This window comes from Falco peregrinus, chromosome 2, assembly GCF_023634155.1.
Source record: "Falco peregrinus isolate bFalPer1 chromosome 2, bFalPer1.pri, whole genome shotgun sequence".
Lineage (NCBI taxonomy): Eukaryota > Metazoa > Chordata > Aves > Falconiformes > Falconidae > Falco > Falco peregrinus.
The window spans coordinates 33,697,564-33,711,374 of NC_073722.1; the positions used below are offsets into that span (position 1 = coordinate 33,697,564).

General features: G+C 37.6%; 1 protein-coding gene across 7 annotated transcripts in view; it reads left to right on the forward strand.

Annotated features, from left to right (window-relative positions):
- The window catches only part of KCNIP4 (potassium voltage-gated channel interacting protein 4), a 430,009-nt gene that overhangs the window by 401,667 nt on the left and 14,531 nt on the right, over positions 1–13,811 (forward strand). For all 7 annotated transcript variants that reach the window (XM_005239530.4, XM_027789695.2, XM_005239529.4 and 4 more), the window contains one exon: positions 11,026–11,095. In XM_005239530.4, the coding sequence (XP_005239587.2) occupies positions 11,026–11,095 (70 nt within the window). The remainder of the gene's footprint in view (positions 1–11,025; positions 11,096–13,811) is intronic.

Consider the following 13,811-nt stretch of genomic DNA (forward strand, 5'->3'; position numbering starts at 1 on the left):
TACCTTATGCTAAATTCAGGCTTTCTTATTTTCATATATGGCTATAAAATATTAGTGATCATGCTGGTGCAAGTCTGCTGATCTTTAGCAGATGGTTGTTAGTACAGTTTCCTCCTCAGCAAATCTTCCACTCTTTAAGGGTACAAGGAGCTTCTAGGGAAAACAAAAGCACCAAATGAGCTTTGAATTTCTAACTCCCTTGTGTGAGAAAACCAAAATAAAGGCCTCCATAGTTTCAAAGTAGGGCATTGACCTATACTGGGATATTGCTGTTACAGACTGGTGGTGTCCTTCGTTCTGCTCAAGTGAATCACTTGTGTTGGTCTAAGGGAGTGCACCTGAGTGACGAGCACTTGCCAGCAAGGAGCTATTCTTCCTCCTCTCACCTAGGATTTCAGTCATTTCGAAGGGACTTGATTAAAAGCACTCACATGGGAACTTGTGAAAGGGAAGTCACAGAAGCAGTGCTCATCTAAATACGGTTTCTCCCAAGAGACTGAGTACTTTGTCTCTGCCAAAGTGTTTACAGCAAGCTGCACCACTCAGCTTGTGAAGCATGGGTTCTGCTACATTTAATTTAATTATAGCGCCTACCTATTAGTGAAGTCAGGATTGTAAAATGCTCTCCTGTAGTGACAAGTAAGGGCAGAAACAGTAAGCACCTTTCAGATGCCAGGGACTCACCCATAAAGTTCGGTGTGCCAGGCTTTGGGGTGAGCTTTTAAATTCAAATCTTTAGTCATGTTTACTGGGGTTTTTTACTGCCAGCGCTAATAATAGGAAACTAAAAATTACACTAGTTAGCGGGGACTGCTAAACAAAGAACAGAGCTTGCTGATTAAAAGCGTTGCTGGCACCTTGCCTGATGTATCGTGGAGGCAGCTGAAGTGTTGATTGTTATTTACTGTGTGAAGCCACACATGCTGGATTTGAGCAAGTGTCTTTATTTCTGCTTGTTTTCCTCTGAACTGTCATAGCAAGCAGGGGGTGGGAAGAGGCTTTTGTTCATTAGAGTGTCTTCCAGTGGGAGCTCAAAATCTTGTACAACTTTGCTGTGCTATTGGGAAGCATTATCATAACTCCATTACAGGTGGCTAAACAGAAGCAGTAAAGTTTGTGTTTTACCTGATGAGACAAGGCTTGAAAGGAGTTTTCACATGTATTTCAACAAGGGATGTCAATGGAGACTGATGCTACCAAATCCACCGTGTTCCATGATGTTCCTAAAACTGTAGACAGTTGCCACTAAGCTATGAAATGGGTCTACACCTATGTGACAGAAATTGTAATGCAACAACCCGAGGTGTTGCCCCTGTGAGCTTTTAGCTGAAGTAATTCTACTGTGCTTTAGATCAGGGAGGAAATACCAACAGTAAGGGTGTCTCTTTAGACCCTGTAATTAGTACACTCCAATTGGGGATGCCTTCGCATTCTAGGTCCTTCTTCAAAAACTGTTTATTTTTTACATCTGTAACTATAAATAGGCAAATTCATAGGAAGGCTTTAGAGCAGAGACAAAAGACTATCTAAGATAACCACCCTTAACGATTTCAGAAAAAATGCCTTACTTTTATATTATCTGTATGTCTTTCATCCCATACAGCTTCTACAAAGAATAGAGAAAATATTTCTTTACCTCCATTACTAGCTGTCTAAGGCTCACAAGTATATTCAAGTATACAAGACTACAGTATGTTGTTTTATGTTCTGATCTATAAGGCCTAATTTTGCAATAATCTTTTAAAAAAGCAAGCTGTTTTAGGAAAAAATGTTGACCTTCTTGAGTCATCATATAAGTCTGATCTGAGATATACCTTTGGTCAACATACTTCATCATTCATCACTCTTTGTTTACAGCATCTTTGTATATTATTGCACAGAAGTTATTTTTTAAAAAGTAGACCAAGGTGCTGTAAAAGCTTTTTCTTATAGCCCACTCCTGAGAAAACTACGATGAGAAACCAAATTTAAAAAGAAAAACCCAAGAACTAATTCATTCCAATAGACAGGAGGTTAAATTAACAGCTGCCCCTTTCCTGATAACATGAAAAGTAGAAGTGATAACTGAAATTAAAAACACCAGCTTTTTTCAATGTAATTGAATTCAACACAGGTTATTCATTAGAGAAAATGAGTGAAAATCCATCAAGCTGGAAATAGGTCATTATAAACATATCCATTCATATATATAACTCTTACACTGTTGTACATAGTAGGGACAATATCCCACAGATGAAAAGCATATTAATACTGGGCTTAAAATTAAATTTTTCGTAAGAGAAATTTCAAGCAATGTAATAAATAAAAATTAAAAAAAAAAGAAAACCAACCCACACCACCTTTTATTTTGAGCTTTTAAAATTCCTAGTCTCAGAGTATCTTCATGTGTCTTACACATATTAATGTACTGGGACTCTCAGCTCTCCTACAAACTAGGAAAGTCTTCATTAATGAACTAATTAATCTTCATTTTACATGAGGAATCTTTTTTAGAACAAAAATCATTATTAAATTCTTTCAACTATAACTGTGTTTTAAGTACACTTTGTCCTATACTTCGTATGTGTTCTACATTAAATAGACATAGCGTAATTATGAAGCATGAATTATGCTCAAAGAGGGAAAAAATATCCCTGAATTACTCCATTTCTGATTTCTCTGGTATACCCAGATCCACATTAGCTTTAAAGTTCTTTGTTTATCAGTACAGTACTAATAATTCATTAATTAAAATATAGAATATAACTTCAAAATTTTAGGAAAGTTAGCAAAAGATTTCAATTACTTAAGGGAATAGGAAAATTGATGTAAGTACAAAATTCTTGTTTGGGAGTTTTTTGAGGAGTTATCTTCTCTCAGAAAATTAACTGATATTCTGTTAATGGGTAAGTGGCATGAAAAAGGTGGCCAGTCTTTTTCTTTTTGGCTAGAGTAGCTGATAACCTGGCTGCTAAACCAATACAAAAGGTTATAACACTGGAGGGGCCTCCTGTGTCTAGCAGAAGGAAAGAAATGACACTTTCTTATATATACCAAGTGTGGTTTATGTCTTTAATCTGTGATGTTATGATGTTATGAAGCCTCACATCTATGGTTTCATCTGCACAGATCACATACACAACAAGCAATTTTCCTTTGAGCCTGTTTGGTTATCATTACTGATGACCAGGCATCCAACGCACATATGTTCAAAGCTTTTACCCATCTCTTCCACTGCAGCCAGCCTCTGCTCATCTTCCCATGTCTGCTCATTTCTCAGTAATTAACAACAGTTCCTTCAACAGCTTTTCAGAAGAAAGGCAGGTAAGGTCTGGACTTGTTCCATTATATCATAGGCCTGACCAGACCCCAAAATGGTAGGTGTAAAGATAGAATAAACCCAATTTGTCATTCTTTGTGAGTAGTGTGAGACACTGTCCTGCCAATCATCCTCCCAGTCCTTTGATAAACTGGTTTTTATAGTAGGCCAACAGCAAAGCTCAAGAGGAACACAGCAGTGGGGCAATAATACCATTGCCTGATGAAAAGAGCCAAAGTAGGTATCTCTTCTGTAGTCTTTGCGATTATCTCATACATGCACTGATTTCCTATAAACTTCCTCAAAGCTCCCATTTGATGTGTTGAGGTGTTGAATGATAAATCTATACAAAGGAAGTTAAATGTTTCTGTCTTTCATCTCGCTTCAAGAAGAGGTGTTAAAAAGCAGAAACCCAAATACTGACAATACAGCGATCCATAAGCTGCCAGTTCAAAGAAGCTGCTCAGAGAAATGACTTTCTGTAACAGATTACAAAGACATGATTTTTTCAAAAAATTTTAATTAAAAGGAGAAACAATCCCTTGAAATTTTACCAACACCTAATGGACAATGCTTCGCTTATTGTTCAGTCTCTGAATTCATTTCCCTCTTGGGGGAACCTAACTATGGCAGGAAAAGAGCTGCTGTCCTCTCCCCACATCTTCTGTTATTTCTTCTTCTAGAAGTATTTAGGGCAAAGGAAAAGAAAAAAGAAAAGGAGCATTAATATGTTTGTATTTGATTTTTTTAATCTGTACTAATGAGGAAAAAGATTTTTTGAACTATCTCACTATTCCCAAGTTAGTTTTCCCAGTCTTGATTTCTAGTGCTTTGTTCAGCCACGTTTCAAATATTTCAAAAGAGAAGGTTTCTCTGGATTAGTTTTTGAGGCTACTTCACAGGCTAGTGAATGCTATCTCTTTTAAGCATGTCTTTTGAGATGTTTTTCAGACTGAACTTGCTTTTCCTTTAACGACATCAAAACCTTCTTTCCCCTAGAAACCTCATTTTGTTTGTATCATCTACTTTGAAGTCCCACTAAAATAATTTCACTTGTATTAGCTACTGCACGTTTTTGTCCCTGCTCTTGGTGTTTCCTCTACATTGCCCAATAATGTGATCTGAACTTTAGCAATGCCACCCAGCCCCATTTCATGGAGATCAGTTCTGATACGTGTTCTGCTGTTTTACTGAAAAAAAAACAGTATCAAAAGTGAACCCTGTATTCTAAGAGTACTTTCTGGACATAAAGTTAATCACACCAGCACTCACTTCAGAATAAATAGGCAACGAAATCTATTCCTGATGAATGTATCAAAGACAAGTATATTTATATTTATTACAGAGAAATTAGTTACAAAATTACCGATGTATTTGTTTGCTTAACTTACAACAAATTACAAATTTATTCTCAGTGTGCAGCTCTAAGGCAGGTCAAAAGTTGAGCTTAGCCCCATTCTATTTGATAAATACATCTTTAATGCTAAAAGTATTCTCAAGTAAAATCAATACAATAATAATAAATATAAACAACAATAAATTAATGTATTAATTTACATTAATGTATTAAAATAAATTAAATAGGATTTCATAATAAATGAAATGATTATATTTCTTAGGGCAAAACGCCAGGCCAGATTCAACAGCATGAGAGAGAAAAGTCTGTTGGAAGTCCTCCATCCAGCAGAGAGGCTAAAGATGTATTCTCAGTAGGCACACACACTTAGAGCACATGTATACATCACATAGTTATCTCTCTACATGGCTAGCCGCACAGTTCACAGACAGATGCATGGAGCAGTCATATGAATACAGGCAGCACCAACACCTTCTTTTTCATGGTATGAGAAGTTTATTATACACTAATCAGTGTATAAAGTTCTCCTAACTAACATTTTGCATGTGCAAGTTCACATCAGGGCATACCCACTACCAAGAAAGGGTTCTCTCTCTGCTTCCTTTCTCTGCCTTATGCTACAGAAACAGTGCAAGGCAAGATTCGACACAAAGTGAGAATGCAGAAGAGTATTAGGAAAGCTATCCTTTCATGCTTTTCAGAGAATGTGCCAGTTCTTAAAAGTGAGCTGCCATTTTGGATCTGTCTGACTGGGAATTTGCATCTATCGGATGCTTTCTTGGTTTGATCTTGGACTGCTATGTCTGACGAACAGGGTAATATTTAGTGATAGACACAGACTAAACATTATCTGTGAAGGAGCTTCTGAAAAGGAAGAAAAGATTAGGATCTGGAAAAGATTTTGGGATGTGGGGATTCAGAGAGGGGTTGATAGACCTGTTCTTCCAAGAACTAAGAAACAGAGACTATGTGAAGTGGGGCTTGGCACCCTGTGCAAGGGTAAAGAGAAAAGAGACAGGCAGGAGTAAGGCAGCAGCCAGAGGAACTGGGGAGAGGCTCTGGGGAGAGCTGTCCTGGTGTAGCGGAGGGAAATGAGCGCAGAAATGATTGGGAACAAGATCTGTCCTTTGGCAGAACTGAACAGCTCCAGAGGAGCCCAATGGATTGGCAAATTGGGAAAAAAAGCTTGGGCTGCCCCTGTGTCGGAGGCAAACGGGGATCTTAAGTTAAACAGCAGGCACTCAAAGGAGGCATTTGAAACAAACTTTCAGATTTGCAGCTGTGGGAAAGAAAATTAAATGCCTCAGAAACCTTGACCATTGCCATGCAATTACTGCTCTTTGGCTTTTATGTTACTTCCAGGTTTTGTTTTTATTTTGCAATTTTAACTTCATGCAGTATAACATTGCCACCCCTGCTCAGCCAATTATCCCATCTAAACATGAGAGATGCATTTTTAATGACCCAGCAGCTTAGTTGTAACAGCACTTAGAATCGTATTTGTCACTTCAACAAACTCAAACCTTTTTTTAACATGGCACTGCTTGTTTGAGAGAGTTTTTTCTGTTTGTTTCTGATCGTCCCACCCTTTCCATTCTGCTTTGGTAACTGCTTACCCTCCTAGCTGCAGTCAGCCTAGGGCTACAGAGCCATTACCTGAGCAGCGACACTGGGAAGTGAAACACTGTTAGCTGAATTGGCAAAACATACAGAGACTATTGAGGGTCAGGGATCGAGAGTTAGGTTTTGAAAGCGGCAGTTGGTAAGATTTATAAGTCTGGCTGGTTGGTTTTGGATCTAGTGTCGTATCTGTACGACAAATACCTGCTTGGCTTAGCTACTGCACCACAATGCCAGAGCAGCGCTGTTCTGGCGAGAGCCTTCAGGGTGGATATCATGCTGATGGCGGTGTGTCAGCTTCTGTGTTGGTTCCAAAGAGGCCCTTTCAGTGTGAGATTTATCCGGTGTTTCTCCTTCCAAAGCAGCGGGATCGTGTTAGACATGTTTCACCAAAGTCCTTACCTTTTCCATTCTCAGAGGGACAGTTGGTACCTTAGTTTCTTACGTGTGCTACTTTTGACACTTACTTTATTTTAGAGGGGGATCAAGCTAGAAGTAATTTGTGAACTGACTATTGCTGGGCTTGTTCCAGATAATTTATATAGTGCATAAATACTTTAGCAAATGAATTTCCAGATCATTTGAGTTCCCTTGCAGTTAAATTTTCTATAAGCCTAGAAAAAATGCTGCACGTTTCAAGTATAAACGTTGCTGATATAATACTTTTCTGTAGCCACACTAAAAAGATGCTTATATCTGATAGAACATTGACTAATGGTTTGCTGATAATTTTGCTGAGTAATTTTACTACATAGCCACTGATGTCTTATCATAGGAGGCCAATATAGGTTAAATACGCAACATGCACTGATTAAACACCAAGTACATGTATTTTTTTCTGGTTAAAACTAGATGTTTAGCCCCAAAACACTAATTGTATTTATAAAATTTAAATTTTCAGTCAGAATAGAAGTATATGCATGAAGAGAAAACATTATCAGTAATGATAATGAAGTCAGTGGATGAACACATATCTAAAATGAAGCAGAATGAAAACTGACAGCAGATAAAGCATGGGATGGAGAACCTGTCATGCAAAAGCCTGTATTTATACATATGGGGGAATTTGCATCTAAGTAATATGTAATAATGTAAATATATTTTACATTAAATATGTAAAATAATATGTATATATTTAAAATTGCCAAAGCTCCTATCACAGCTTTTTCCATCATACAAAATTGTTTGTTAAGCAGACAAAACTCTGAGCTTTGTTTCTCCTTCATCTTCTTTTCAACATTTTGATATTTCTCCTTTTTTTGTGTTTTTTTTGGGGGGTTGCCTCATCTAAAAAGAGTGTTGGTTAGATAGTAACAAAGAATCCACCTATTGCAGTATTCTTAGAAATACTGAAGAAAAAGACAGCTTAGAGAGCATGAAGCTTGTAAATAATTTACAGTTTTTGGAGTGGTTCATAAGACCATGTGCTGGAGGTGTAATTTCCCAGCGGTAAAATTGCAAGCCAGAGAGATCATCAAAAGGCAGAATCGTATTTATTTTTCTCTGTCTCTTCTTTCTGCTGGTTTATATTTTCTTTTTAAAGGAGAGAGTACTGGACTCAGGAAAAACAGTTCAAGATGAATTATTTCTCTTTATTCTCCGGAAGGAAAACACAGTACATCATTAATGCAATTTTAAAAGACTGTCAAACAGAAATTTTCTGTAACAAAATAAATTATATACACCTGGAGGAAAGAAGAGTATAGAAACGATTTAAATAAGCCTCACATTCTTCTTTCAAACTATTTTATTATTTTCCTCTATTTTATAAGAGTTTAATGAAAGGTTAGAAAGATTTTTCAAATTATAGTTGGTACAATGGAGGAAGTTAGCAATAACTTGACATAAAGCCACAGGGCTTGCTTAACAATTACAATATTAAATCTCTTTCATGAACTAGAGAAATCTCCTGATAAACAAAAAGTCAGATCTGTGAGTCAAGAAAAAGCAGTCCTGGAGGTAAATTATATTGGCTACGTGTATAGTTAGACTAAAATTATTTAAGAACAAAAATGTTCACTGTGTTGTAGAGTCTCAGAGGAAAGATGCAAGCTAAAGAAAGAAAAGTTTGAACTGATATTTCTGATAAGAGTAATTGGTTGGCATAATGGATTTTTAATGAATGTCCTTAAGATACCATTTACTACAAACCTCCAAGGATGGAAGAGTTAAGGTGTTACTAGTAATGCTGTGGTAAAGAGCAGAGGAAAATACAGAGGGTCAACCTGGAAACACAAGAGGTCATTTCTGCCTCTACTAATATGTAATCTTATGAAAGTGGGTTGCTTTTTCAAGCAATGTTTCTTTCAAACAGTATGGTGAAACTGGAGTTCATTGTGTGACAGAAAAAAAGTACTTAAATGAGGTATGTAGGTCATGTATTTCTCTAAAAACAGGCTGCTAACTTATTTTGAACTAACAAAGAATAAATCAGACAATTTTTTCCAGAATGCCTTTAATTCTCCTCTAACATCACAATCCTTAAATGCAGTCAGGAAATAGAAGTCCTGCTCTTCACAACTTCAGACTAAGGACTGACACAGTTGGAGCTGCTGGTGTTTCCTGTAAGAAAGGGGAGAGCAGTCTTTGCAAAATTAACATACTTTGAATGTCTTTCTCATCCAAGGAAAAAGTAAAAAAATGCTTTGCATGTTAGTAAGCCATAGAAGTTAGATGGATGTAAACACACATTTTCTCATCCATTATTTATGACAGTAATTTTTTTTTAAAAAGGAAAACTTTGAGTTGCACAAATCAAAAATTATAGGTTTTCTTTTTAGTTCACTCAAAACATGCCTAACTTTTTGTCTGAAAAGAAATTACATGCAGAACAGGAAGAACCCATGGCTTCTTTTTTCATATTCTGAAATACTGCATTGCCCTTTGACGGTCCCACCCCATTTTGGGGAGAAGCCTGCGTTATTCTTCCTTTAGCAGGTCTGGGAATGATGTAATAGACTATACATACCAATGTATGCTTGCAAGAGGAACTTATGAAATGCCTTTGTTAAGTTTTCTACATTGAATAACTTTAGTGTTAGATCAGTAAGTACCTGAACAGTTCACTGATGTATTCTTTATTGCGCTTCAAATACACGTAAAAGTACTGCTCTTTTGCATGCACTTATACAAGTCCAGAAGGCTGCACAAGCAGCACAGTAAACCTGCCAGGGGGGGCACAGAGACACTAGACCATCCGGTTGCAGTCCGTTTAGGAAGCTGGTAAAGCAGGGAGAGATGTTTTAGAATGCTCTTATGCATAAATACATGACAGGCAGGGAGATGCCCTCTCAATTAACGGATTGCTTCTTACCTGACAAGGGGTAGAGACGGTAGATTCATTTCATTGTTCCTTCCATTCCCCAAAGGCTTTGGCTTGGAAGGCAGTGTGGCCCAGCTGTCAGTACATACCTGGTCTCTAAGAGACCTGTGCTTTAATTCTGCCTCCATCAGTGGCAGCCTCTGTGACCAGGAACAAATAAGTTCATACTTCTTACTCCATGGCCGCTGTATGTCTGCTGCTCTGATGACACAGAATTGTTTCTGACTACGTGTTTGCACATGCTTAGTTATGGTGAAGAGCTGATTTAGGCTGAGGATAAGTGACATATATCTAAATAATCATAGATCTACAGATCTGACATGCATTTTTCAGGTGGCGCATTCATCTCTTAATCACCAAGATTACACTATTTGTTTCTTAGCAGAAGCTGTCAGAACTATGAATACCTCAGTGTTACTTGTTTGATCTAATAGAAATATTATTTGTTCTCACAGGAAAAGCTGTTATTACACTGGCAAAAGATGTTACACTGTTCTTTATCTTCATTTAAAGCTATTTACTTTCTCTAGTTTAGGGCTAGAAGCATAAAAGTTTGAGCCGTCAGTCCAAATATCACAGCAATATGAACCTCAACACTTAATCCGTTTTTTCTTTCTTAACTTTCTTCTAGAAATACTTTCCTTTTAAAGAGCTTGCCAGGCTTTTTTCACTGTCTGTGTTAAAGAGGAATTAATGCAAAAAGGGATTAAGTGCGTTGCCCAAAGTCATCTGCTAAGACTGGCAAATTCAGGGCTAGAAGTTGGCTGTCTGGTCTTTGATGTTTGTGTGACTTGGTAAACAATACGGTATTGCTTCTGCTTTACATAAGTCATTTTTGTCAAGTCACCACTCTAATGCTCTTTTTTCTTCTCCTTTACTTCCTTTAATTTTCTTTGTAATTGCTTATTCTTTCTTACATGTTTCAGTTTATAAAAGAGATGTAAAGAGACAGAAGGATCTGCAAGGTTTGAATAAGATCTGTGGCAGGGTCTTTTGAATTCATTAAATGTAACTCCTCTGGTGGAACATGATTGCATGTTCTGTCAGTAATACCTGACTGCAAATGCAGTGTACATTCCTGCTTGGTTTCCATGCCACGCAAATGCTGCTTGCAGCGGTGGGAGCTCTGCTCGCAGTGACACTGGGAGCTCCACACACTGCAGCAGCATGGGTGCTGCTCATGTCTGTCACTCAGATCTTAAGACTGAAGTGGAGACATATAGCATAGAAGAAATTTTTGTCCCCTGGGAACTCTTTGGGAACATCCTTCTAAGTGATAAACATTTAATGCATGAATATTTGGTTGAAAGTTCAAAATCAGACATGTTAAACTCTCAGTCACACACATGTTCTGTAGGGTCTCATGAATACATGATTTGACTGAACCAGACTGGATGGTATTAATTCTTGTCTTTCACTTTTTTTCAGGAGTGCCCCAGTGGCGTTGTCAATGAAGAAACCTTTAAAGAGATTTACTCTCAGTTCTTTCCCCAGGGAGGTGAGTACTTGGCAGATGTAATTAGTACTACAGTGAACACAGAGTTATGTGTTAGTTCCTAAGTCTGCCAAAAAAAGCCTGTTGTTCAGACTAAAACTATTGCTGTCTCAAGTTCTGTCTGAACTCATGGGGTACTTCCTTGATGGCTGGGTACATTTTAAAGTATATATTTCTGAACGAAGTGAAATGATAACTACAAGAAGTCAGTCTTCTGTTACAAAGTTACAACCTGTGTTTGGGTACCTTTGAAAACCAGGTTTCTCTGTGTTATATCTTTTTAAACTTTCTACACAGTCTTCCCCATTCTCTTTTATTCCACAAAACCTTCCACAGTAGGAATGAAAACTGTAGGAGGCTCTATACAGGTACCCTCTAATATTGATGGCAGAACCCCCTTGACTTCTATGGGGTTTCTCTACTTAAACGAGGGCTTTTTTTTGCTAAACCTAATTTATATTAATTATTTTCCAGGGATTTAATTTATCTTCATTATCTTTTAGTGCAATGAAGGTAGCACAAAAATATACAACAGTTTTTTGTCTTGAATGTTAGATTTTCTTTTATTTTGAACAATTTTCCTCTCTTTTCTTTCTCTTGCTTTTACCATTCAGTCCTTCCTCTTCATATTCTCCTACACCTCTTCAGTCCTGCCTCTTCATCTTCTCCCCATCTCTTGAGATTTGCATGTTTCCCTGGGACTGCTCATTGCTTTCTTTTCACTTGTATTTAAACTCCCCCACACACTTAATTGGTAGGAACAAAATGTCTCCCAATTAGTTTTATTTTGAATAAAGACCTAGAAGGTAAAGAGCAGCATTCAGCGTGGATTACAATCACTGAAATCCTTAACAAGTAGGCACACTCAATAGGGAAGAACAAAAGCCTAAAAGAGTTGACCTGCCTACTGATTATTTCTATATCTAAACTTTTAAGCCGGGCTAACATCTGCAGTTCAGATATTATATTTTGTAGTTACCCTGGCTAGCAAAAAATAATTCTTTGCCTGTGATTTACTACACCTTTACTACACTTAAAATACTGATAAAAAAAATAATTACATTTCCTATTGTGACACTCAAAATTGTTTATGGGCAATGAGAATGCACACCTTTGATGAAAGTAAAACTAAAATGTACTGTGAGAATAAATGTAATCTTAAAAGCCTCATCTTTATTAGTCCAGACCTAATTGTCACAGAAAGGAAAGAATATTAACATAATTAAGATTGAGACATACTGGTTTTAGTCTCTACGCTTTTTGCTGGTGCTAGCACTTACCCTTATGCTGTTCCTCTGGACCTTTAAGGCAGTGGCATCATTTGGAGGAGGGATGGGGGCTGCGGTGGACTGCTGGCAACTGGAGTCCTTCCCTGGGGGAATAGGGTGTTCATGTTGGTGCTTTCTTCTTCCTCACTCTAGGATTCACCTGGGGTCATTTCTCCATGTTTGCTAACACTTTTTTACACCTTTCTTTTTCTCCATTGGTTTGCAGCTCCACATTACATCCAAATCTATTATAGGTGGTGACTTTTACACGTCTTTGTTCTCTTTGCTACCCCTAAACCCAGTTTTGTGCACCATCCACACCTGCATTTCACTGACCATGGGTGAGTTGTTTATAGCTGTGGGGACTGCAGTGCCAGCCTGCGCCCTGTCCCCTCTCATCCCATGCCTGTTCCCCTCTGCGCTGCATCCCAGCTCTCTGCTGCTCAAGGCCTCTGCTGCTGTAGAAAGCAAAAAGTTCTCTCCACTACATCGTTCTGTTAGACCCATAAATACCTACTCCTATATAGAATAACTACCTGTTTCTGCCACCTATATAAAGCTATAGTTGCATCACAAAAATAAAATCAATGAAACTTAGAAACCTGATCAGCTTGAGAGACTGCTGTCACAGCTAAACCACAGGAAACAAAGCTGCAAGCTGATAATATTCTGTCCTGGTGCAAGCTCCCTATAAAACTTGTGGCTTCTTAGTAGCAATATGGGGACACACGGTTACTATGTTCATTGCAATTTCAATAATGCAGTTACTCTATTTGCAACAAGGGAGCTATGCTTCCCTGAAAAAAAAAAAAAAAAAAAAAAGAAAGAAAAAAAAAGTAATTTTTCTTCTTGCTTCATTTAACCTTAGTAGAATACAGTAAAAAAGTTAGATTTTTAGCGGGGTAGAAAAGTATCACCTCCAGATAATTCACTCATCAGTAACAGATGTTCTGTACTAGCAACAGCATTTTTAGCTTTCTTAATAAAGCTTTTTCAGAGATCTCTGTGAAGAGCATCGAGAAGTGACCATCAGGAACTATCCCCTTCCCTCTCACCATCCTCCATGGCCTCCATGCAGCCACATGCGTCCTTAGCTGTACATAAAGAGCACACATAAATGTGAAAGCCTTATGTAGTTTTTCCTCAAAATTTCAGGAAAAACATTCTGTGGGAACAGCAGAAGAGCTGAATCCACACACTGAATAACCATTACACTCCTCAGTTATGGACCGGACGAGTTATGTTCCCTGTTTGATAAGGCATACTCTCGGATGTATAATGATTGCCATTTTTTGTCTCTGATGTTTAAAATGCTTTAACAGTGTATTTCAAAGGAATTCTGATTTAGTATGTGTTTCTGTCTCAACCTGTCAGACTATCAGTTTAGCCTATAACTTATGATATCAGATCCCTGAAAAGAAAAAAAAATATTTAAAAAGTTAAGCTTTTTT